At 44.2% G+C, this 26,022-nt stretch overlaps 1 protein-coding gene across 1 annotated transcript in view; it reads right to left on the bottom strand.

The window, feature by feature from the left end:
• Positions 1 to 24,771, bottom strand: part of LOC122364643 — a gene marked incomplete at its 3' end in the record, with an annotated part of 59,609 nt that extends 34,838 nt beyond the window's left edge. The window contains exons 1-13 of the mRNA XM_043335241.1: positions 24,632 to 24,771; positions 23,592 to 23,729; positions 17,576 to 17,632; positions 11,407 to 11,511; positions 10,944 to 11,018; positions 10,538 to 10,667; positions 4,060 to 4,172; positions 1,838 to 1,912; positions 1,359 to 1,488; positions 1,024 to 1,151; positions 774 to 848; positions 480 to 609; positions 145 to 272 (exon numbers count right to left, since the gene is read on the bottom strand). Coding sequence (XP_043191176.1) covers positions 145 to 272; positions 480 to 609; positions 774 to 848; positions 1,024 to 1,151; positions 1,359 to 1,488; positions 1,838 to 1,912; positions 4,060 to 4,172; positions 10,538 to 10,667; positions 10,944 to 11,018; positions 11,407 to 11,511; positions 17,576 to 17,632; positions 23,592 to 23,729; positions 24,632 to 24,740 — 1,393 coding nt within the window. The remainder of the gene's footprint in view (positions 1 to 144; positions 273 to 479; positions 610 to 773; positions 849 to 1,023; positions 1,152 to 1,358; positions 1,489 to 1,837; positions 1,913 to 4,059; positions 4,173 to 10,537; positions 10,668 to 10,943; positions 11,019 to 11,406; positions 11,512 to 17,575; positions 17,633 to 23,591; positions 23,730 to 24,631) is intronic.
• Positions 24,772 to 26,022: the final 1,251 nt, after the last annotated feature.

The following is a 26,022-nucleotide window of genomic DNA, read 5'->3' as shown; positions in this document are numbered from 1 at the left end:
AGATACAATGGATCTGCAGAACAGCAAATGGCATTACAAAACAATAACCAAATAAATCTAGTGTACCAAACAAATACACAGAAGCAAGCACAGAAGAAACAGGAGGAATACGCAAACACCTTGACCAAAAGATCATCTACTTACGCCTCGTACGTATGAACACCATCGACTTGTTGATCGTGATGACCTTCAGCGGATTGTCTCCAGCTTCCGCTGGAGATGATTTTAACTGATCATCCGGCACGCTGTCGTCTTCGAGGAAATAATATTGGCTGAAAGTCAAACACGAGTTTTATTAATATTTGCAGTGTCATTGTCATGGTGCAATTTAAGGTGCAATATAAAAACAGTGCGGTACTAATTAAAAACAAAGACAAAAAATGCAGAACATGATCCATAGTCTGCAGAATTTTCGGAAAATATAAAATAAATCACGGAAATGCTCCAAACGATTAGCATTGCCTCTGTGATGCCATTACCCATTCTTCTCGATGACGATATATTTTCCTCTGCGTAGTACCCATCTGAGAGCTTTCCTCAAGTTGCCTTTGGGTACCGAATTCATGTTCAGTTTCAAGGAAGATGGCAGATAGGAGATTTTCAGCATATCTGCAAAAGAAGGCAGATGCGACGGTGATCAAACAGTGAATAGGTACACTGAACAACGAACATGGACAAAGTAAGTACCTCAGTTACGCAGCCATACGCATCCGCAGTATATTTGTTTATGCTCTTATAGATCGATACAAAAAAGGCTGCAAGAATGTGCTCACTTTTATTAACGCTGTTGTCAAGCTCATCACCAGAGGTCCGTCTTCCACCACACTTTCCTCTTCGTCGCCTGGAACCTACGGATATAAAAATAAAGGGTGAGGCGTCAGATACAATGGATCTGCAAAACAGCAAATGGCATTACAAAACAATAACCAAATAAATCCAGTTTACCAAACAAATACACAGAAACAAGCACAGAAGAAACAGGATGAATACGCAAACACCCTGACCAAAAGATCATCTACTTACGCCTCGTACGTATGAACACCATCGACTTGTTGATCGTGATGACCTTCAGCGGATTGTCCCCAGCTTCCGTTGGAGATGATTTTAACTGATCATCCGGCACGCTGTCGTCTTCGAGGAAATAATATTGGCTGAAAGTCAATACCGATTTTTATCAATGTTTCAGGTGTCATTGTCATGGTGCAATATAAGGTGCAAAATAAAAACAGTGCGGTACTAATTAAAAACAAAGACAAAAAATGCAGAACATGATCCATAGTCTGCAGAATTGTCGCAAAATATAAAATGAATCACGGAAATGCTCCAAACGATTAGCATTGCCTCTGTGATGCCATTACCCATTCTTCTCGATGACGATGTATTTTCCTCTGCGTAGTACCCATCTGAGAGCTTTCCTCAAGCTGCCTTTGGGTACCGAATTCATGTTCAGTTTCAAGGAAGATGGCAGATAGGAGATTTTCAGCATTTCTGCAAAAGAAGGCAGATGCAACTGTGATCAAACGTAGTGAAAAGGTACACTAAACATTGAACAATGATCATGGACAAAGTAAGTACCTACTTATTTCGCAGTCATACGTATCTGCAGTATATTTGTTCATGCTCTAATAACAAGTGCTCCGCCACCGGGGAGGGGGGACGGAGGGACGTGTCCCCCCAAATATTTTACATTTTTTACATTACGTCTATGGGTGCCGCATGGAAAGAATCGACTTCATACGGCCTTCGTCCCCCCCCCCCCCAACCATCGGGTCGTGACGGAGCCCCTGTCTTATAGATCTATACAAAAAAAGGCTGCAGCCTGCAGGAATGTGCTCACTTTTATTAACGCTGATGTCAAGCTTATCACCAGAGGTCCGTCTTCCACCACACTTTCCTCTTCGTCGCCTGGAACCTGCGGATATAAAATGAAGGGGTGAGGCGTCAGGTACTTACTTACATATCCTGATCTCGCTATATGGCTTCCTGGCTAAGAACACAGATAGCTCTTCAAACGCTGCGTTTATCCTGGCGATCGATTTTTCCGAGGTCGTCGACCTGGTTAGCCATGATGTCGTGCTCAGGAAGCTCCTTGACCAGCAAGTTTGTCCCTCCATCGTGCCTTCAGTAGCCAGCTTCCTCAACAACCGGAAACAGGTCGTTCGACTTGGTGGCTCGAATCCTGTCACATCAGAGCTCAGTACCATGTGTGGAACCCCCCAACGGACAAAAATCGCCCCCTATTGCATTTTTGGCTCATACAAATGACTGCGCTGTTACCGAAGATCATCAGTGGAAATATGTGGACGACCTCAGAATCGGCATTCTGTCACCTGCAAGAGACGCAAACATTGTCCTCCAGAGAGCCCAGACGGCCGGATCCACTCTGGAAACATGGTCAGAGAACAATCTCATGAAGATCAACGGAAAAAAAGTGTCATATGCTCATCTGCAACTTCTCTCACAACACGGATATGGACGGTACAGTAATCATTAACAACGAACCAGTACCTGTCGTCCCTACCATGACACTTCTCGGCGTCCATATTACTTCTGACTCAACTTCTGACTTAAAGTGGACGGAAAATAATACAAATCATATCACAAAAAAACGCCTCGCGCAGGATGTTCATTGTTCATGCCCACAGTCCTCCGTCAGTTCCATGCAGATCGAAGCGATATCCGCGCCGCCTACATCAGCTTCATTCGTCAATGTCTGGAATACTGCTCTCAACTGTGGCACACGGGACTGACACAGCAACAAGCACAAGCAATCGAGCAAGTCCAGAAAAGAGCTTGCAAAATCATGATAGGATACGAAAACTACACCGACTACGCCTCGCTCTGCCTGCCAGCTTCTCAACCTCGAGATGCTGAGTGAGCGTCGCGATGCTGCCCTCTGCAAGCTGGCGGCCGACATCCTCGCCAACCCCGCCCACCCACTGTACCCGGGGGCCGGGCGAGGAGCTGGCAAATGTGAGGCGCCCTCTGCGCCGGCAGCGAAAGCTTGTCGTACCGCGGGCTAAAACTGAGCGGTATAAAAAGTCCACTGTGCCTGTACTCATAGATCTAATGAACAGGATGTGATCCCCATTCCCCACGTAGACATGTTCGGAGCTCTTTTGAAATGCACTGTGTTTACGGGGCGAGCGAAGCGAGCGGAGTCTTTCCCATATAACGGAAAAATCTCACTATGAGGGGCCCGACCCGGCCTGTAACGCTTTTGAGAGCCTTGTAACTCAGCAACCGCTGGACCGATTTACTTGCGGTAATTTTTGTAGGGTTAGCTTGGTTCCTTCTACCAAGTATTATACTATTTTCGATGCATGTGGGTGACCCCTTATGCACGTGCCATGTGCAAAACGAAGAGGTGTTATTTTTGTAACAATTGCAATATCTCGGTAGTTGCTGGGCCGATTGCGCTGCAATTTTGCATGTAGGTAGGCACCCACTAGGCAATGCATATCCATGTGCCATAGTTGGGGTGCAGCTGCACGTGCGCACGTGCGAGGGTCGATTCCAGATCTCCAAAACAGCTGAACCAATTACGCTGAAATTTGGTAATGGCTAAGGACCGGTTAGTAGGATGCAGAGCAAAAGTTGGGACCCATTTTGCACGTGCGCACGTGCAGAGTGCCGCCTCCAGATCTCGAGAACGGCTGGGCCGATTGCGCTCAAATTTAGCACACCACTAATAACCAGCTAATAGGGTGCAGTGCACGTCAGCTAGAGGTACCCCCTCGAAATTTCGCACGTGCAAGGCCCACACTCGTTCGCTCCGTTTGTCGCCCCAAAAGGCGCTTTACTGGTTTTAGTTTTTGTGATGCTTATCACTTCTTCATGTGGTGAAGTTGGACGCTTGAGCCTCGCGGCTACTCGCCCTAACCCAACAACAACAACAACATTCATGTGGTGAAACCATTACACGGGAGCTCATGTACGGCATTTTTACCAGTTGTTGACTGTCACGTGGTCAACTAAGCCTTTATGTATGTATGTATGTATGGATGGATGGACAGCAAAATGGAAAGATCGATTTTAGCTGTAGTGTCATACACTTACTTTTGATCACCTTCGATTTATCAAATTTGAACAGTTTCATTGCGCCATCGCCAGCCTCCGTTGCCGTCGATTTGAGCTCTTCGATGGGCAGGCTTTTCAGGCAGAAGTATTTCCTAAAAAAAGCAGTACACAGGTAACATCAACCTAGTCATGATGGTTATGGGACTCTTCTTGAAACATCACCTGAAGCTATGGCCACGTCACCCACTGAGTTGAATTGTCGTGAAAAAATATACGCATTTAGTTGAAAGTTCTTACATAAGTAGAACATCGCTTGATTCATGCAGCATAAAATGCATGACCGTATAGGCGATAAGCAAGTGGGTACACACATGTAGGTAGGCGTATGCAAGGGCACCTACATTCAGTATCGCTTCCCAGCACACGCGCACTTGCTAGACATATACAGCTACCATGACTAGACACCCGACAAATGGAAATTACCATGTGATGCAGAAAAGGTCAACACAGCTGAGGAAACATCCCTCGTGTCGGTTCTAGCAAAATGAATAACAACAATTCAGAAAATCGGAACAATAGCAATGAAAAGAAGTGAAACAATTAAAATCTGTCAAAAGACAGGTAACTTTATACCTAAAAGCCGTTTTCACGACGGCCATTAGGTACACATTTGGTGTACATTTGGTGTATATTTGGTGCAGACTTCGTCAAATTAGACTCAGCGTGTTTCTTAGTAGCTTTCGGCTTGGGTTACACTATGTAATTGCTTATACGTCTGCTTTATCAAAGGATCATTCATTTTTATCGATTAAAATTGGGTTAATGGGCCGTGTCAGACCGTTTCTTTCGGCAAGGGAGCTTTTACTTTTATACAACAGTATTGTTCTTCCTCATCCTAACTACTGTGCTGCCATATGGGGTAATGCGTACCTACACAGACTTCATAGAATAACGTTGCTTCAAAAGAGAGCCTTAAGGATGATTGATAACAAACCTTTCCTTTACCCGTCCCGTACCTTATTTGTTAAACACGGTAGGGTAGTGTGGGGTAATTTGAACATATGTTTACGTCTTCTCCGTTGTACCAAATTCCAGCTCAACCCTGGATGAAGAAAAACTGTTTCAGTAGCGCATGTGTCACTTGCTTTCACCATGCAAGCCTCATTTTTTGACGAGCCGAGCATACCTTGAATAGCATAGCATCACTTCTCCACCAAGTCACGGTGTGTTCAAATTGCCGCACCGTGGGGTAATTTGAACATACTGCCTTTACCTGCCATAAAAACGATATGTAGTCTCGCCAGCATCGATGTTGTTTGACCCATAAACGAATAGGCAGAGCAATTCTAAACATACCTTCATTTGAAAAATCGACACAACAACAAAAATAACAGTTGCAGAGTATCAATATCTGCACGCTGCACACCGGTCAGTTGGCAGAATTCGCCTCTCTTCAATTAAAAAAAAACGTCTATCATATCCGTTCGATAAAAACTCTACCAAACCTTACTTTATCTGTTATAGTGGTGCCAATCGGAACCTGGACATTCGGAGTTCCGATTCTTTATAATGTCCATTTCGGAATTGATTGCACAAATGTATAATAGCCTGGACAACATTGGACGATGGCCTGCATTTTTATCAAGTAATCGTGCGTAGCATTGATTGGCGAATGGAAAGCTTGTTAAGCTCTCAATATAATAAACACTTCTCGGCTGGTAAAATTACATGATAATCAATATAAATGACGGTTTTGAGTGTTCATAGCTGCATAATTTTCGGACATATTTGGACAAATAGTTGACTTTAACATTTTTGGACGGAAAATCAACGAAAATGCCGGACATTAGACGGATATTAGACGTACATTTTCTAAAACTGGCATCACTTATCTGCTACTGCTTTGGGTCGAAAATATTGGCAAAAAAAACTGGGAGCGTTGTTTTTTCGGATCTATCCCTGTCTTCATTGAAATTATCACACTATGTTCAAATTAACCCACGCTAAAAGTTATTTTGCCATTTTTAAAAACAGGGTTCAAAAGCAAATTTCTTGGATTGAAGGCACTGATTAGGTCATTGTACAACAGATGCCGTTGCGTATTAGGCGCTAGCAATGCAAGATTTTGCGCTGCAATGAAGTTGCAATGACGTGTTGTTAGGCGCTTTTCCTTGCGAAATTGATTTTTTACACTGTGCGTCAACATCTTCATTCCCTGAAACTTTAAACCCCGTTCATATGATAGCCCTTTTAGTTACGATAATTTCTCTCATTGGTCTTATTGTCATGCCACTTATGGATTTTCCGTAATTTTGTGTTATTCACACTATGTTCAAATTGCCCCACATGTTCAAATTACCCCACCCTACCCTATCCTTAAAATGCCTGAGCTTACGAAACTACAGACAATCGTTATTCTACTACCTTTTTTGACTGGAATCCTTCCAGCTGAAGTGTCTGACCTATTCAAACTTAGCACTTCCATTATTGTGAGGTCGCCTGAACATTTTGTTACGCCCCTTTCTCGTTTTAACCCTCGCCCGTAAACGGTGTTTTGCCACCTTCGCCCATGCAGGGGTTGGGGGTTGGTGTGACCCCCCCCCCCTGGCGTTTGAAAACAGAGCGTCGTAGAGCTTAGCGGAAAAGACCAACGGATTGCTCTCAACGAGATCTCCTGATTGGTGGTATAGTTTTTGGTCCTAGGTCAACATTTGACCTACTTATGACCGGTCAAAGGTCAAATTTTCGGAAAAAAACTAACTTTTTCAGATTTCCGCGCCGATTGTGGCAAAACAGTAAGAGATATCGACTTAAAACCTTCACTATCGTGATCCTGGATCAATTCTCTATCGTTTGGTGTGTATTTCGATGTCATAACTCTAAAAATGATGCGTTGGGAGCATCGGAAGTCTGCAAGGTCATTTGTGCATTGGGTCACGTCAGGCGTGTGACGTCACTGACCTGACCCTGACCCAAAATGAACTACAAGAAACAACCGACGATGCCTGAAATGGATAGCAAATTCGAATTCAAGGCATCAAAATACCCCGAAAAGCCATACAAGTGCAAGAAGTCATTACAGGTCAATCGAAGTCACTGACCTTACCTTGACCTTTAGTAACCTTCAAAATGTCAACGGACATTGTGCCAATGTCAAATCAGCCAGTTGTGATTCTAAAACAATCCATCAGTGTGTCAGGTCAGTCGGCATTTATACCAATGTGAAGCAATCTTCAATTTAGCGTAAATCTGGCCGGAGGTTGTTCCCTTTATGACGTCATAACTCCGTGACCTGACATGACCTTGACAAAAAAAATACCAAAAGTTGCGCAAAGGATGCCCCAGAGGGTACTGAAAATTTGAGCAGGCTATCTGAAACGGTTCGGCGTGTAGCTAAGAAAAACCTCAGGGGGGTTGCACCAACGTGAAAACGGCTTTACATGGGCGAGGGTTAATTTCCGGATTTCTTCCATTTCGTTCAGTGCTCCTAAGGCATGGAATTCTATTGTTGCCAAAGACTTCCCTCAACTTACCGATGTCCCCAGAAGCAAGGTTATTCTTAAAAAGTTTGTTAAGTCGGTGCTCATTAACCCGCGCCCCGCTGGGGGGGGGGGCAGAATCTGCCCCCTCACGTTTTTCGCTAATAACTTCTAAACGCGTTATGCCAGCAGCGTGAAACTTTCAGCACCTTATCATACATCAATTTGACACGATCCCTGAAAATCTGAGCGAAATCCGTCGGAAACCTTTTGAGAAATTGACGGTTTAGAGACGTCATGTTCGCCATTTTCGCCTCAAAAACGGCAAAATTTCAAACGCCGCTAAAATCTTCAATTTTAAAGGAATCAAGACGTAACAAAAAGGGTATACGTGATTCTACTGTGTCTATCAAATGGCTATCTCGGTTTTTTGAAAATTTTGGATTTTGGCCCAAATTGTTTGTTAAAAAACTGACTTTGTTGGGAAAATAATTATAAAATCCAAAATTTTGAGGGTATAAAAAAACGCAATATATGTCAGAGCAGTGATCTATGTGCACCTACATACTAATTTTTAGAAGAATTGGTTCAAAAATGTGGGAGTTATTCAAAATTTTATGACGTCACGACACACAAAATTTTGAAAAATGATTATTTTGGAAGTTTTAGACCTCGTACGGAAACGAACATAGCACCATTCGATACGCCGTGAAAAACTGCATCAGATAGACACCTTTTTAGACTTTAACAACCAACTTCAAAATTTGACCTTACTTGACCTTGACCTGAACTCGACCCCAAGTTCATCCAGAGGTGGTCCATATCACTTGTTGAGTGTGCCTATTGAATTCTATGAGTAAAATGGCCCATAAAACATGTGTCGCACATGCCCTTTTCTATATTTTGTTTTTGGTGACCTGACCTGACCTGACCTGACCTTGACCTTGACCTTTGAATGACATTTTTGCAACGACTATTGTCTTGGTAGTCTAACCCTCGCCCGCACATGGGGGGGGTTGCCACCCCCCCCCCTCTGCACTCAACATTGTTAGAGCTAGAAGGCTGATTTTTCGTATAGCTGCTCCGCTATCCTTTCTTGATGTCCACTGGAAATTTCAAGTTTCTGTGATTTTTGGTTTCGGAGATATGACCTTGTTTTTTCCGGTCATGTCATGACCCAAATGGCCAATTCTCAACATCTTGCGTTTGCCATGGGCCTTGTGGGCTTTTGACACCCTGATTTCGGCCTTTTTTGCCAGTCTTACCTCCCACCTGTCATGGAACATGTTGTTCGACGATGTACAGGGGTCAAGGTCAGGGTCAAGGTCAACCTAGGTCATCTAAGATAATTGCGTTTTAGGCAAGCTGAATTTACTTTTTGTGAAGTTTTTTGACTGCATTTTTGGTAAAAGCTTCTCAGATCATGATTTCATGTAATATGGACCCAAAAACAATGGGTACACACATCAGTATACACACAGACACACACAGACATACAAGCACATATAATTGACCTTGACCTAACTTGACCTGAAATGACCTCAGCAGCAAAATTCTGGTCGGGTAGTGTGACAAAGAGGTTCTAGCTGGCTTGGCACCAGAAAACAGCATCGTCATCGGTATTTGATAAGCAGCGCACTTGATATCCAACGGTGACCCAAAACAGCAACATTTTTTAGTTTGACCTGACCTGGAAGGTCAATGACTGACCTGAGGAGGTAAAACTGGGTATCATTGGATTCGTCTCTTCCCAAAGAATCTTGTTGGTCCTTACCGCTAAGCTCTATCTCCAACAGGAACGAAATGGCGCGAGGTGGGTGGCAACCACCCCCATGTGCGTTCTAGGATGGGAAAATGGCATGTGCGGGCGAGGGCTAAGAACACGTTTTGGGCAATCAGTCTCAGTCCATTCTTCGGCAACTACGGTGCAAGGCCGATACTGTAGAAACTTGCATTTTGTACCCTTGACCTGACCTTGACCTGACCTCTGACCTACTTAAGCAAAAAAAATTGGGCTCTTTAGATCCGCCTTGTTGAGAGCTTTCGATTGCCGTTTTCCCCGTCTTTCTACGACCATCGGTTCGGAAGTTAGACAGGGGGGGCAGAATGTGCCCCCCCCCCCAGCAGGGCGCGTATGGCTGAATAGCCCAGCGGGGCGCGGGTTAAAGAATATGGCGATTAGGAGAACGAACCCGTACGTTACATTTTATATAACTGAGCTAGATCAGTTTATGGCGTACTGTGTGATCTGTGATGTCATCCATGCTTTGGCCTATTACCTCTACAATCGTTTTTCTCGATTATTTGCTGAGTTTTTTTCAATACAAATATTGTGACCAGTTACTTAATACTCATTTGTTTTTCTCGTGATATATTTTTATAAGGACAGTTAATTAACGCGTAAATCACCTGATAAACTATTTAAGTCTCTTTTCTACATGAATATTTATTACGCAGTTTTCGTCACGTGTTCTTGTTGTTGTTTTTCCTTTAGCTTTGTTTATGCATACATTGTTTGCTTTTTTCATATTTCGTCTCTTTTTGTTCTTATCCTACCTAACCATTGTCAGCCCTGGGTACTCAGCGGACGTCACTAGCCATGCTATCTGTCTGCTGGGTCCCCAGGGGTAACCTTTTTACTAATACCTGTGGTGGCGGGCTGACCATAGCTAGAAAAAAGAGCGGGGAGTGATGTGACCTAATATGCTTGAATTCCCCTCCTTGAATGAAGTTCTGTGGTACTTAACGTAGCCAGGTCACATGGGCATGGAAGGGCACTCCTGCATACCTCTTCCACTATGTTTCACATGGTGGACAATTCGATAGGTATGGGACAAAAAAAAAACACAAAAAAACACTGAACTAAATTATTGATAAATGAGATATTTGCTGTAAAAGATATTTGGTGCAGATTTTGTCAAATAAGTGCGTTCGTCACGGAGCCCGTCGTGAAAACGGCTACTGAACGCCTACAGCTCAAGGCCACACTAGTGCTCATCATTGTTTCGATGTTCATCGCCAGTGCTATTTTTCCTCACCCTTCAGCCTCGATGACATTGTATATTCTTCGGCTAAGCACCCAAATAATGGCCTTCTGCAATGTGTCGGCTGGCACGGAAATCATGTTGGGTTTGAGAGCAGAAGAGATGTAGAAGGTTGGGAGTGTTTCTGCGAAATAGAATAGACACAAGACAGTTATAACTACTAGATTGATCTGACACTGATACCGTTGCGTGATTAAGCATCTAATATAACGATCAAACGTGCCTAGTCCGATGGTAGTCGCGCAAATTTTGGTCAGAAGCAGAGTTTTTCAAGGTCCCATGTTAAAGGCATGGCTTTTAATGACAGGAACTATTGCATGAAAGTGTTCAGACTCATGAGCCAACGGAGTCATTTTCAATTAAATACTACCCAATAAATTTGCATGTAAGGTAAACTCACGTTCATCAAACTTGATCTCCATCTGATTACCAGACGCTCTTCTTCCGCCGGAGCTTTCCCGTCGCCGGCGATAGCCTTATGGGACAAAGTAGCAGGCGTCAAGATGTAAAATGTATAACCATGTTAGCAGAAACTTTTAGATGGAGGAAAACAAAATATCGGTGAGAAATATAACAATGCACAAGGATCACGGGGCATAATGATATCAAATGGCAACTATACATTAGGTATATTTTTTCCAGAACTATGCACAGCATTTTATAATATTGAAAAGACTAAGTTCCTATACTATATTACGCATATTTACCAATCCTGCTGTTGTGCATAAGGCAAATAGGTATCACTGAAAAAGACGGATGTGGCTCGGCAATTAGAAAAGGAGAAAGCTTTTGTTGCATCAGTATTTACACGTGGACACAGTCTTCCCTAGCGAGGCGTTCAGGGCGAGAGGTGCACGACTCACCGGACTGATGCCGGTGCCGGCCGGACTGCAGGCGCGCCCGGTGCGTGCAGCTACCGCCGTCCGCACCGCCGCACGAGCTCTTCCCGCACACAGTACACGGCTGACCTGCGGCCCACGTACATACACATACCGTCACGACCGGTACTATTGGACGGAACAGTGGTTGGGGCACTTCTGCACCCAGGGTTGTACTTGACTCATGAGTCGAGTCAGAAATTTGACTCAACTCCGACTCAAATAAGTCAGATTTGTGTCAAGTCGGATAAAATGTTGAGCTGTTGAGTTGAGTCAGAGTTGAGTCGGACAAAAATATTAAGGTGTTGAGTTGAGTCAGAGTTGAGTCAGTAAAATAACTTTTGACATTGAGTTGAGTCAAACATTTAGGAACATGAGTCAGCTGACTCAACTTTCTAGAAACAATATATATATATATATATATATATATATATATATATATATATATATATATATATATATATATATATATATATATATGTTACGGGCCAAGTGCGAAGGCTAGTCCGTTTGCGAACGGACTAGTCCATTCGCGAATGGACTAGGCCGTTTGCGAATGGCGGTCCGTTTGCAAACGGACTAGGCCGTTTGCGAATGGCCGGCCATTCGCGAATGGCCTAGGCCGTTTGCGAACGGACGGGTTTGTGGCGTTGCACTTAGCCGCCGGAAGCATGGATCCTCGGATTGGGGTACGATTCCGAATGAATGGGGGACCGCTGGTCGATGCAGGGGCGTCGCCGACGGGGGGGGGGGGGTCGGAGGGGTCCGAACCCCCCCCCCACACACACACATTCTTGAAAATATGCCGGTCCGACGCCCCCCCCCCTTCCCCCCCCCCCCCACACACACTTTTGTCCACGATTGTTCGATCAAGAATAAAATAAAATATTTTAAAAACGATTTTGGTGCATTCTCAAAATAAAATTGTCTAAATCTGAGGAGTTTTCAGTATTTAGTGGGGATTACTTTGACTGACCGTCCGACCAGATCCCCTAGTCGAAAATCCGTGGCGACGCCACTGCGGGTATATGTTTAGTTTGTTCTCCGGAGCAGATCTGCGAGCTGGGGCATTCCACGATAGATCGTACCAGGCCCGTCACCCTCATCTCTCAGATTTTAATGAAAATCGGTCCTAGGGGTAATCATAGGCCCCAAAGACGCCTGGCAAATTATCAGACTTCTCAGATCAAAACTTTTTGAGTTATATTGCATTACATTTTTTTAACTTCGGTATGTAACGGTGAGTTTGATGGCCTATAACTCAAGAACGGGTTAAGCAACCAACAAAAAGTAAACAAGATTAAGCTTGCAATGAATCAAAAATTATAGTCCATTTTTTTTCAAAAGGCTCATGGCCCGAAGTATTATTTTGGAGTTAGCACGTGCGAGACCCTAGAAAATAAAGCCGAGATGAATTTCTCGGCCATTTTTGAAATATAACCGCAGTGCTACGGAACGAGTTGTTCAGTTGAGCTTATATTCTGTGTCACGTTTCAAAATGTTAGTAAATTCCAAGGCCCTAAATACAAGGTTGCACGGACTTATTTCTACTAAACCTACCAGAATATAGTTTCACGGTTGGTTATTTAAATAATTATTCAATCAAAATTTCTTTATTATTATCTCGTGATCATTTATAAGCAATTTTATAAATCAACTTTCAATTTGCTTGCCTTTTACTAGCAAAATAACTTTTCTAGTATTGGGTCAACATAGTGGTGTAGCAGTAGGAACCACATCTGGCAAAACCCCAATGCCTACATACAGCAGAAAGGAGCCACCAGGTGTCGCCACAGTCGCCACTTGGTCGCCACACAGATGTCGCGCGCGTCGCCAATCGCCACACTACCGATTTCCATAAGGACGCATATGTACGGATATGTATAGGAAAGTCGCCCTTAAGGATTACGCTTACATCCTTTGCTTATGAGGTCGGTGGTTGGAAATTGGGAGGGGCTCAGCTATTTTCGACCATGGATATGCCTTTATCACATGATGAGGAACATGCTGATAAGCGTTTTATGCGTCATAACAGCACAAAAGTATTTTTAATCATTTTTCAAAAATAGCCGTTCTGCCGTATCTTTCAGTGCAAGGTGCCGTCGGTCATCCCCGACGTGACGTCACACAGGGAATTTGCCAGATTTTCCTACTAGACTTCGACACCCCCTGGTAAATTCATAGATTTGAGCCATTCTGTTAATTTTGCATGCTAATGTAACGTCACTCCTGTAGTAACCTTGATTCCACAGCCAGCCCATTACTTGAGAAACTAGCAAGCGGCAAATCTTTAAACTACCAAGACAGAACCAAGGCGACAGAACAATGATTTTTGCTACAATACTCTGTCGGGGGCGGCAGAATTCTGAACAGCAGGCTCATGGAAAACATGTCATTGTCAGCCGCTGAAGCTGGTGACGCTCTGTTGTCTTACATTGTGTTTTCGCATGCTACGTAGAAACTTCGGTCGTCTTTTTAATAACTCCTTCCACCGACTTTCCCAATGCAGAAATCGATCGGTCAGTATTGTAATAGGTCGGCAGATATGCTGGCGCATGTTTCTTTTTATACTTACCAGGAAATAAATTTAAAACAAAATGTCAATCCGTGTTATTTTTGTAGGCCTGCAAACAGGTCATCCACGTGATCATTTTAATCATTTGTTTAGTGCCTATGGCTAGACCCCGTGTGGAAGCATTTTCGATTCACAGTTCCTCATTATGAGTCTTATGTCTATACTTTATCGCAAATCAGAGACCACCAACCGACCAGTCTGATTTCGAAACGTGCCAAGCTGCCAAGCCGGTGTTCGTTGATTTTTGTCAAAACCACCACTTTGCACGTGACAATTCTAAAATCGATTTTCGGGCCGTGCGCCTTTTGAAATAAAATGGACTAATATTGCTATTTAAAAATTCCAAAGAAAAAATTTCATTGTTGAGCAAAAGCCTTAATCTTTTTTCATTTGCCTCTAATGACTTTTGGGACCAAAATTTTTCACATTTTTATTTTTTCAAAATAATCTTCATGTCATTGCAAATCGACGTGCAAAAAATTAGAAAGGTGTTCTTTCTATAAGTTCCTCATTGTCCCGCAAACAAAATGGGTTTCGGAGGGGTTGATACGACCCCAGCACGCCGTTTCGCTTCTAATAGAGCTAGAGCCTCGCGGAAAAAACGAGCGTGTGTGCCGTTACAAGTCACAGCGATTGGTACCCGATTTTAAGGTCTCAGGTTAACCGGTAGCGTCTGAGGTCAGGTCACGTGACTGAAGTTACGGGTTCGGTTTTTAGTAAATAACTTCGCAAAAAATGGCCGCAGAGCCGCGATTTTGGCATCATTGTGTTTGCCTAGCTCAGGTGCATCGAATGGTATACTTTTTGCTAGGGTGAGGTCAACTTATGTAGTTGACCTCGGGTCAAGGTCAGGTCAGAGCCCCTCAGGTCACGAAGCTGGGCAAAGGGTATCATATGGCATATCATTCGATTCGGAAGATCTTCCCGAGTCCATTGGTGGCTTTCCCGACTCTCTAGCTCCATTTGATCGGGAGTTATTGACGAAAAACTCGTACGACCCTAGTGACGTCATAAATGACGTCACGCAAGGTTAACAATGCAAAAGTAAAGCCTTGGACTTTGCAAGGAGTGCATGAAATCACGATACCATGTACGTGGGATAGTTTTAGATCATTCTCGGCGCCAAAATAACAGTTTTTATATTTCCCATTGATTTATAACAGTGATGCCACGTGACCGACCTGACCTCATGTAACCTTGAAAAATTCCCAGATATACAAGTTGTGAGACCTCTGGAGGACACCATGTATGCGTCCTGTAACTTTCATCTCGGACAGCTATGGTCATTGGCGTCCAAAACAATGTCAGAACCAAACTGCCTTTTTCACCCTCGCGCTTATAGGAAAGAGGGTTGAATGAACCCTCTTTTCACTTTTTTTTCAGATGACTCAGACTTGAATTAAAATTTCGGTAACCCGTGATGTCACTAGGCAGCTTTACCACGCCATTTGTAAGCTCCCCTCCCGAAATCACTATTCGATACCGTTATCGTGACGTAAAATAAATACATTTATAGAAAGAACACCTTCCTAATTTTTTGCATACTTCTTAACAATGAGCCAAGTAATTTTTTAAAGAAATAAAAATTCAAAAAAATTTGGTCCCAAAGACCAAAAAAATACAAGTGAAAGAAAACTCGATATGTCATATATCAAAAATAGCGTATTTTTCGAAATTTCAAAAATACATATTAATCTCTGTTTCATTGCAAGTTCAATGTTATATAACATTTGGCATTTGAATAATCCGTCTTAGAGTTACAGCCCGCCAAACTTAGCGCTGCAAAGCAAGATCCAAAAAATGTTATACACCATAACTCAAAAAATACTTATCTGATAAGCCTGAAATTGTTACAGGTGGATTCAGAGCCCCGGATTACCCCTGAGACCAATTCTCGTCAAATTCCGAGAGATGAGGGTGTCAAATTGGAAAAAAGTGGTACGATCTATCGTGGAATGCCCCAGCTGGCGCAACTCTGGGTTAAGGTCTCCACACACCTGGTCCATTCGGGATGCGACTTTCCGCTGAACCCTGCACAACGCGGAAATTATAGCAACGTGTTGCCACTGGCCAGGCTTCGGCCACCGATCTGGATCTGGGGAGGTCAAATATCCCCGTGACCTTCGAACAGCGGAGAGTCGCGTGGTGTGCGGAGACCATTAGTACCGTGATCCGGGCTCCCCGCTGATGACCCGACCTGACCTTAATTGGTAGAGTTTGTGGCGCTCGATTCATTCTGCTCTGGTGTGGTGTACTGGGACGGTGCGGCTTGTGTGTGGTGAGTGCGGTGCGGTGAGTGTTCGAAAAACTGTTGTGTTGCATTGCATTTAACAATACGCGCACTGCAGGGGGGGTTGCTTTCAACCCCCCTGTGGTTTTTCACAGATCACGAGAAAACGGCGGCGCGCAGCAAAGCCAAATTTTGTATACCTTTTCTCCCATATTCTGCGCACATTGTGTGAAAATGCTGACTCCAGATGACCTAAGGTCAGGTCACCAGGCCAGGTTAAGTGACATCACCTCCGAAAAAGTTTGCACTTGCACCAAAGCTACAGCTGTTGAGCAATCGATATGAAACTTTAAGGATGTAGTAAGGGTGACACTGACCCGCTTTCCATGGGCACTTTGAGACATAGCGGATTACGGGAGGATTAGGGTTGTAATTCCGACCCGTACTCACGGAACCCATGTTTTTAAGTGGATTAGGGTTCGAATGCCTCCGTTTTATCGGCTGAGAATAAAAAAGTATCGGAAATTACGGAAAGCAGGCTGTAATCGCACTAATCCTTTATTTCACTGATCCGTTCAGTGAAATAAAGGATTAGTGAAGGTTGAAATAAAGGTTAAAGGTTAAAGGAAATAAAGAAATAAAGGTTGAGTTACCAATACTTTGCACGCATCATTTCACACGGGATGTTGCACATGCCAAGTTGACTTGCCAAGTTGACGTCACTTTGCTGGATATTTCGCACTTGGCCTGACTTCGCACTTGGACTGGGAGCATAAACGCCCGTCCATTCGCAAACGGCCTAGGCCAACTGCAATAACGCACATAGACTAGTCCATTCGCAAACGGCCTAGTCCAAGTGCGTTATCGCACTTGGACTAGGCCATTCGCGAATGGACTAGCCTTCGCACTTGGCCCGCAACATATATATATATCTCGCTTAACAACTAAGCCCTGGCCCTGCTGCCGGATTTTTTCACCCCCCCCCCCCTCAACAACTTTTTTATCTGAGTCAATTTTGAGTCAACTCACTTGACTAAAAAAAAATTGAGTCAAGTTTGAGTCGACTCATATTTTCATTGAGCCGTTTGAGTCATGAGTCGAGTCAAGGGAAAAATCAACTCCTTGTTTGAGTCAGAGTTGAGTCAGAGCTTTCTGAAGTTGAATGGTGAGTCGAGTCGGCAATTTTTTTTTTAGGCGAGCACAACCCTGCAGTTCCACCTTCCGCTGAATGAGCGTCAACATGGTGTTGACTCAACATCATACTTCTATAACGCGTCACGGAAGGCTGTAGGATGGCAATGAACGAAAGACACCCGGCTATTCGGAGCTAACTGTTGCTGTGAACTCACCAGTGATCTCGGAGCTGTCCACCTCCTCACTACCACTGCCACTCAGTGTCCTGTGACCTGTGGAAACCGACAAACAGTTGAATATTAAAACTGCACGTGTACTAGCCGGTTATCAAATAGAGACGCTATTAACCCGCGCCCCGTTGGGCTCTGCCGAGCAACGCGCCCTGTTGGGGGGGGGGCAATTTGGCCCTCCCCTAAGATCTCGAGAACCACGCAACCTAGCGACAAGCGGCAAAAGGTGATGGATAGCCCATCAGGGAACTACCTTGTGACCCAATTTTATTGACGTAGGTCAAACCGATGACGTCACAGGTCAGGTCAAACGTCGAATATTCACCGTTTACAGGCATTTCAAAAAATGCGTTGTAAAATCGAGTAAAATGCATTTCATTGAAAATCATCGATGGGGAAATGTTCTTCAAACACATATTTTGCTATTTGAGGTCACTGATACCAGGTCAGGTCACAGAGGTCAGGTCACTGAGGGTCATATAATGAAAATATCATGTGATGCATGTATTATGGTCCATTTTATATGCAAAATACGATTACGTGGGTCAGGCAGCCTTTGGGGTCAGTTTAGAGTATGTTCTGGTGAAGGTCAGGTCAAGGTCAGGTCAAATTAGGTCAAATTTCAAAATTGATATTTTTGCATAAAATGGGTATCGATTCGATGCAGCTCGTCACGGGGAGTTCAGTTGTGGTCTTTGTTTTGCCCTACATGGTCTAGAATCGCTACAAATTGAGTTCAAAAATTTGACGTCATCATTTTTGAACAGTTTTTTTCGCTATAACTTGGCCAAAAAACGAGATATCGATCTGAAATTTGGTATGTATATAGAAGAGCGCAGGGACTATCACATATATTCCGGTTTTTTTCGAAATTCGGATTTTTATTTTTCAGAGTTTTTCTTTAAAAAATCAATTTTTTGAATTTTTGGGGGTCAAAAACCCAATAATTTGAAAATCCGAGAAGGCAGTTTTGTAGCGCCGCTTTTTGTCTACATGACAATATAAAGAACTTTGAAATTGCTTGGTAACTGTAGATTTGGTGAGCGTTTTAACCCGCGCCCTGCTGGGGGGGGTGTTTGAACACCCCCCCTTGTGGTTTTTCGCGAATATCTCAAAAACGGCGGCGCGGAGCGCCGCCGTTTTTGGTACACCTTATCATACATCAATTCTACACATGTTATGAAAATTTCAGACCAAGGTCATTCAAGGTCAGGTCACCAGGTCACTTGAAGTGACCTCACCTCATAAAAAGTTTCAATGTCTGTCATAGCTACACCGAGTGACCGATCGCTTTGAAACTTTCAGCGATTGCTAAGAGCAATAGCATGTACAAAATGTATATCTCAGAATTTTGATATCGATGACCTAAGGTCAGGTCAATTTTGCGACCTCCCCATTATAAGTCAATGGGAGAAAACTGAAATGCGCCTCTTTTGGACGAAAGACATTACAAACACTCCCAAACACTGAATTACAAGTGGTTCAGACACGCTGAGCATAAAAATGTTGTCCGTGACCCCTGTTTATGCCCTGAGGTCATCTTAGGTCACGAATGGTATCTAACAGTTTTTCGCAAATAACTTTTGATAGAGGCATGCTAGAGCGATGAAAACGCCTTAGCTGTGTTCATCTCGACGATACGGATCGACTGATATGCAACATGACCCTTTCCGGTCAGGTCATGACCTTGACCTGAGGTCAAATTTTCAAGTTGACCTTTCAAGGTCAAGTCATAGTTCATTCGATGCGTCTTGACGAGAGGAACACGATGCCGCTAAAAGTAAGCTCGTACAAGGCTTGGGTCAAAAGTTATTGCAGAAAAACTGTTTCCGAAAAAATCGGCTATTTTTGCAGTTTTTGCCCCCTGCAGGCAAAACCGTTGACGTTAGGTCAAATCTGAGGGAATTACTCAGAAAGGGCGTTAATAGGGCTATCGAATGCGCTTTTCCGCGGCGCTGTAGCTCTATTGGTTCCCGAGTTATGCGTTGGCTTCTTGGAAATTGTCGACATTCGACCTGGAAATCGGCGAAATTTTGCCTTCAATGACCTCTGGTGACCTGACCTTTGACCTGACCAAAAAATTGACCGAAGTGATTTCCTCCTTATTTTTGACGCTCTTTCGAACGCCGCCTTCCGCGTATCGCTACGTGGCCCAGGAGCCGAGTTAGAAGGGGGGGGTGTTCAAACACCCCCCCCCCCCCAGCAGGGCGTGGAAATCCAGGACCCCCAGCGGGGCGCGGGTTAAGATTGCATGTTTTTTGGTCATTTTTGCTCGAGTATGACCTCAGTTTGACCTCAATAACTCCTGACCTAAGGTGACCTACGACTTTGAATTTTGTGTGAAGGTGTTAAATTGATGCCCGGGAAGGTACTGAAAATTTGTCGGCACTGCGCGCCGCCGTTTTCTTGCTATTCAGGAAAAACCACAGTGGGCCAAATTGCCCCCCCCCCCCAACGGGGCGAGGGTTAACCGCGCCCCGCTGGGGCTACTAAATTTCCACGCCCTGCTGGGGAGTGTTTGAACAACTCGGCTCCTAGCGACCTAGCGACACTGGGCCACCTAGCGACACACCGCAGGCGGCGTTCAAAAGAGCGTTAAAATACTAAAGAATACTTCGGTCACTTTTAGGTCAGGTCAAAGTCAGGTCACTAGAGATCATTGAAGGTAAAGTTTCGCCAATTTCCAGGTCAAAATTCAACAATTTTCGACGTAGCTCTTTCGCTAACCTGCCCTCAGCTTTGATCTAAGGTCAATGTATTAGCATGCAGGGGTTAAAACTGCCATGGTAGATATTTTTTTTGCGAAAGTTTTTTTTTCTCCAATAAATCTTAACTCAAAACTTATCCGAGCGTACTGAAACGGGCATCGTATTCCTCTCGTCGAGGCGCATCGAATGACATATAAGTAGACCTTGAATTGTTAACTTGAAAATTTGACCTCAGGACAAGATCATGACCTGTCCGGAAGAGGCCGTGTCGCATATCGATCGATTTGTATCAAGCTGAACACACCAAAAGTGTTTTCATCGCTCTAGCATGCATCTATCAAAAGTTATTCGCGAAAAAGCTGCTGCATACCTTTCGTGACCCGATATGACCTAAGGGGCGTAAGGAGGGAACATGGATGCTAATGTTCCGTCATTTTTTTACTTGTAACTCGATGGTTGGGAGTGTTTAGAATGACGTTCGTCCAATAGAGACATTTTTAAATTGTATCCTGTTGACTTCGAAAGTTGCAATGAAGAGGTCGCATAATTGACCTGACCTTAGGTCACCAATGTCAAAATTATGTGATGAACATTTTACACATACTGTTGCTCTTAAGCATTAATGAAGTTTCAAAACGATCAGTCACTCGGTGTGCTATGGTAAGCATTGGAACTTATTTCGAGGTGAGGTCATTTTACCTGACTGGTGACCTGACCTTCGGAAACCTTGGTATGAATTTTTTTTTTACAAACAAGTGTAAAGAAGATGTATACCTTAATAAGGTACGGGGTGTTCAAACACTCCCAGCAGGGTGCGGGTTAACCGTACTCAATCATACTGAATGTGCAAAGGGATAAAAGAAGTTAATTAAATAAGAGCATTTGGATGTGCTATTCATAAATGACAAATAATGACTTTTGTTGGCTTCAGGAGCAGTAAAAACCTTCTTACAAGGCATATATTCTTCATGTAAAATCAAACGTTTCGTCTCTGAACAAAGACATCATCAGTGAAGTTACACACAACAGTACATATTATGAGAAATTAAGCAATCAGGCGACATAACAAGAGCAACACAGTATCGCACATAAAATCATGCATATCATAAACATGCATAAACGTTTCATGTTTCATCAAGGACCCCTAGGTAACGATATCTAATTTATACGCCGACAACTTATCATTGATGGAAGGCCTAGACTTGAAAATGTGAATTTTTGCGTGTGAATAAAAAACCGCGGCGCGTAGCGCCGCGCCGCTTGGGGTAGCTTTTGATACATCAGTTTTGGATAATGTGTGAAATTTTTGACCCCAGGTCATGTCAGGTCAGGTCACCAGGTCAAGTTAACTGACCAAGCCTAAAAAAGTTTGCAATCATGTCCAGCCTACAGTGTTTGTCAGAAAGGTTTCCAACTTGGTGGATTGCATGATGTTATGGGCGCCTACAATTTGTATATCTCGGATTTTTTATATCCGTGACCTAAGGTCAGGTCAGTGGCGTGACCTTTCCATTACAAGTCAATGGAGAAAAATGAAAATGCCTCTAGATCCGTGTGTACGCATCGGAACAGTCCAAATATTTCAGAATCACAATGATTTAGTCCACGCGTGATGACCAAGGTGTCATTTTTGCTGATAGCCTCTAGACAGGTCATCCGAGGTCACTTGAGGCTACAAACAGTATTTTGCCAATAACTCGCGATTGGAAAGAGATAGAACGCTGGGGATGGTCTCATTGTGTTTGTCTTGTTGAGACGCATCGACGGATATGCAACATGACCTTTTCCGGTAAGGTCATAACCTTGACCTGAGGTCAAATTTTCAAGTTGACCTTTCAATGTCAAATTATAGTTCATTCGACGCGTCTCGGCGAGGGGAACACGATTCTGGCAATAGAAATGTTGTGGCTTTTTGTAGTCGAAAGTTATTGTCGAAAAACACTTTTCGTAAAAACAGCTATTTTTGGAGTTTTTGCCCTCTGGAGGCTAAACCGTTGACCTGAGGTCAATATTGATTATGACCTTTTCAAAAGAAGAGTTCAAAAGCTATCGATGGCTCTTCCATGCGTTTTTCTAGCTACCATAGTTCATGAGATAGCGGCATGTTTTCTGAAAAATATAATGGCAATTGGCAAATTTTGACCTGTGATGACCTCTGGTGACCCCAATATTGCTCTAAGGTGAAAAATGACCGAAATACTTTCAAACGTACGCATTGAGGGCTATCGACTGCTTTTTACCGCGTCTTTCTAGCCCTCTTAGTTTTTGAGTTAGAGGTGGGTGGTAACATATGCCCCCCCCCCCCCCCACTAGGGCGAAGTTGGCCGAGACCGCCACTGGGGCGCGGGTTAAAATCGTTCAACGAAAATGGTACGTCGCATGACAATGAATGGTCTCTAACAGAAGAGGCTACAGGAGAGGTAAGAAAATTTCCCGTTCTATCCGACTTGCCCTGATGCTGGCAAACTCTGCTATAAAGGCGCACATAGGTCGAGCCTATGTATGTCTCCTCACACGAGGGGCAACTGAACTGATAAACTATAGCAGAGCGGCATGCTTTCGGGATCACGTCTTTAAACGAGAAAAGAGAGCCTATGCTGCGGGTGTTGCGGAGAATGATCTTGGGGTTCAGGTAGGGATAAACTTTTTTAGAGTGGACTCTACCTCAGATCTTAGTTTGTTTGATTGTTTTCCAAAACAAGGCAGCACAAAGTACCTGTCTAGCTTGGGTACCTGGAACATAGTAGGACTTTTTGAAAACTCCTTCTTTAAAAACCTGTGAATGGCAGTCTCTACGTCTCCAAAAACGTTCAAACTTTAATTTAAGAATTCTGGAATCGCTTCACATTTTCAAGTTTAGGCCTTCCATCAATGATAAGTTGTCGGCGTATAAATTGCATATCGTTACCTGGGGGTCCTTGATGAAACATGAAACGTTTATGATATGCATGATTTTATGTGCGATACTGTGTTGCTCTTGTTATGTCGCCTGATTGCTTAATTTCTCATAATATGTACCTACTGTTGTGTGTAACTCAATGTGTAACTTCACTGATGATGTCTTTGTTCAGAGACGAAACGTTTGATTTTACATGAAGAATATAACGATATGCCTTGTAATAAGGTTTTTACTGCTCCTGAAGCCAACAAAAGTCAGACTTCTTGACGCAATTGAACGAGACCATGACAAATAATGATATTGCCTTTTTCAGCATTTACTCCACATAATTTATTTGTACCGGCTTGGTAAGTGTTATTCTTTTTGGTTCTGCAACTTCCCGAATGTGACTTACGCAGGCGTTCGCTGCATGTTGTGCACGTGTTATCCCCAGAATGGACGGAGCCGCCGGACGTCAGCTGCTCCACGTCGCCCGAGGCTTGGTCGGCAGGCTGCTCCGGGACGTCCTCCGCAGGCTGCACCCCGCTCCCATCTGCCGATAAGACCGGATGAAAATGTGTCACGCTCACGTCAGAGGCAGCTCAGGCACTCTGGTCGCCAATGTAAGGCACCGATCATATAGGACGGTCATGACATTACCCGCACAAGCTTTTAGGGTAAAAAGGAAAACGGAAGTTTGTTTGCATACATTTCTTACATACCTATCCACTTTTGTAACCTGTATCGCGTGGTAATTGGTAACTTGGGAATTAAGAAATTCCAGCTAAGTACAATGATAGTAGGGTAGTACGAAGCTGACACAAAAAGTGCAAGAATGGACAGCCAACTAAGTTCATTTTCATCATTTCTGTAGCCTTGTATCTTTACAACTGTCCTTGCGCTCCGTGTGGAAGTAATGAGAAGTATTGTAGCTTAGTCGAGAACAATATAGAATGATAGCCTTTTACGAGCAACCTAAACGGCTTGCAGTGCGCAGTCCATTGAAACGTCGCCAACGTTTCCGCCCAATATCCTTCGTGATATATCAGCATACCTGTTGGTTGCAAAACTGGCAACTCGTTTTCAAGATAATGTACATACATGTAAGATACAACTCAGTGTAATTGGAATTAGCGCCTGTGGAAATGCAGTGCAGTGCAGTAGCGTCTGCACTGCACTTCCACATAGTGCGGGCGGATAGTTCTGTTGAAGTAGGTACGACTCGGTGTTGTGACTGGCGTCGTTCCGCTGCGCTACTGGTGGCCGCCGCACCGGTCCGCTGACCCGCCGCGCTGCGGAGAGCCACGCCTCTGGCTGCGCGCTGGCCACTGACAGGCCACGCTGCGGAGAGCCGTGCCTCTGGCCGCTGGCCACTGACAGGCCGCGCTGCGGAGAGCCTCGCCTCTGGCCGCGCCTCTGGCCGCGCGCTGGCCACTGACAGGCCACGCTGCTCACCTGCTGAGGCCTCCTCCGACTCGGAGGAGCTCCTGGAGCAGGGCACGCCGTGCAGGCCGGCCAGAACGGCGGCCAGCACCAGCGCCGACAGCAGCCACCTGCTGACCATCGCGGCTCAGAGGACGGGCGGCGACGAGACCGTGCCTGAGCCCGCCGGCGGCCGCGGCCATTTTATACCGGTGGCTCGGCTGATGACGGCTCACTCTGCGTCCGTCAGCGGCCCGCTGACAGCCGTCAGCACCTGTCCGCGCCGCGCCCGGAGACCGCCGCCGCAAACAGGCTGACAGCCTGTTTTCGTCGCCGACCCGAATCAATCACGGCAGAGCTGTTTGCTCGCCCATGTGTCACCGCGCGGTCGTCAAAGTCGGATTGATTTCGGCGTTTACCCGCTCGAAATATTAGGTACTTTAATTCATATCCAAAGACTGTGCTAAGGCTCCAAGCCAGACTTGAATGGTATGAAGCAGTTTGCTGTAGGCGGGGTAAGACGGTCAGGGTTGTACTTACTATAAGACGGGCACCCCCTCTGCAGATCAAACCAATAGCGCTACGAGCGAGAAAAAAAATAGGGCCAGAGCTGCCTTTCCCACCACACAACACCATTGAAGCCTGGTGAATTTGTGTTCAGTCAATTATCTTTTATTTCAATTTCTTAAAAACACTCCTTTCATTGAAAACATCCATAATGTATTGTGCAAACTTTTGTGTGCAGCACAATAGAGTTAAAAGCTCGCATTTACTTGTGGTACACCCATATGCCACCAGTATTCATTTACAGCGGAACTGCTCTGCTGTCAAAATGTCCACAGAGAAAAATCATGCGGAACATCTGACATTGAGTTTGGGGTAAGACGGATCCAATGGGGCGAAAATATTTATGTTGCTGTAGGAAAAAAGAAGCATTTCTGGTGAAAATATGTTCGATTCCAATACTCACAGACCAATACAATATCCTCTAAAAATGAAAATGAATGACGGCTTTACAAGGCTTCTTAACCCGCGAGTTTCTGGGGGGGGGGGGGCATTAAACGCCCCCACTTTTTCGCCGGGCCATAGCATAAAAAATTTTGGGTACCTGTAGATAATTGATTGAAGTTTATTGTGACAAAGTTTCAAAAACATCGGTCGGAAATTTTTTGAGATATCGAGGTTTTAGTGACGTCATGATTTCTGAGTTTTCGACCAAAAAACGGCATATGTTCAAAAAATCATATAAAATCACAGAATAGACATACAGACATGCCGTAAACGCCATTAGACTGCCAATACCATGATCAATCAAATGGCTATCTTCAATTATTGATTATCGTTCCGCATTTTCCAAAATCTTGAACTGAATCTTGGCAATTTTTCGTGACCATGATACATGAATTTCTTAAATTGAACTTTTT

Source organism: Amphibalanus amphitrite, unplaced genomic scaffold (assembly GCF_019059575.1).
Source record: "Amphibalanus amphitrite isolate SeventyFive unplaced genomic scaffold, NRLGWU_Aamphi_draft 000688F_arrow, whole genome shotgun sequence".
Lineage (NCBI taxonomy): Eukaryota > Metazoa > Arthropoda > Thecostraca > Balanomorpha > Balanidae > Amphibalanus > Amphibalanus amphitrite.
Note: the sequence above shows the minus strand (reverse complement) of the source record. Positions and strands in the feature narration are given on the sequence as shown.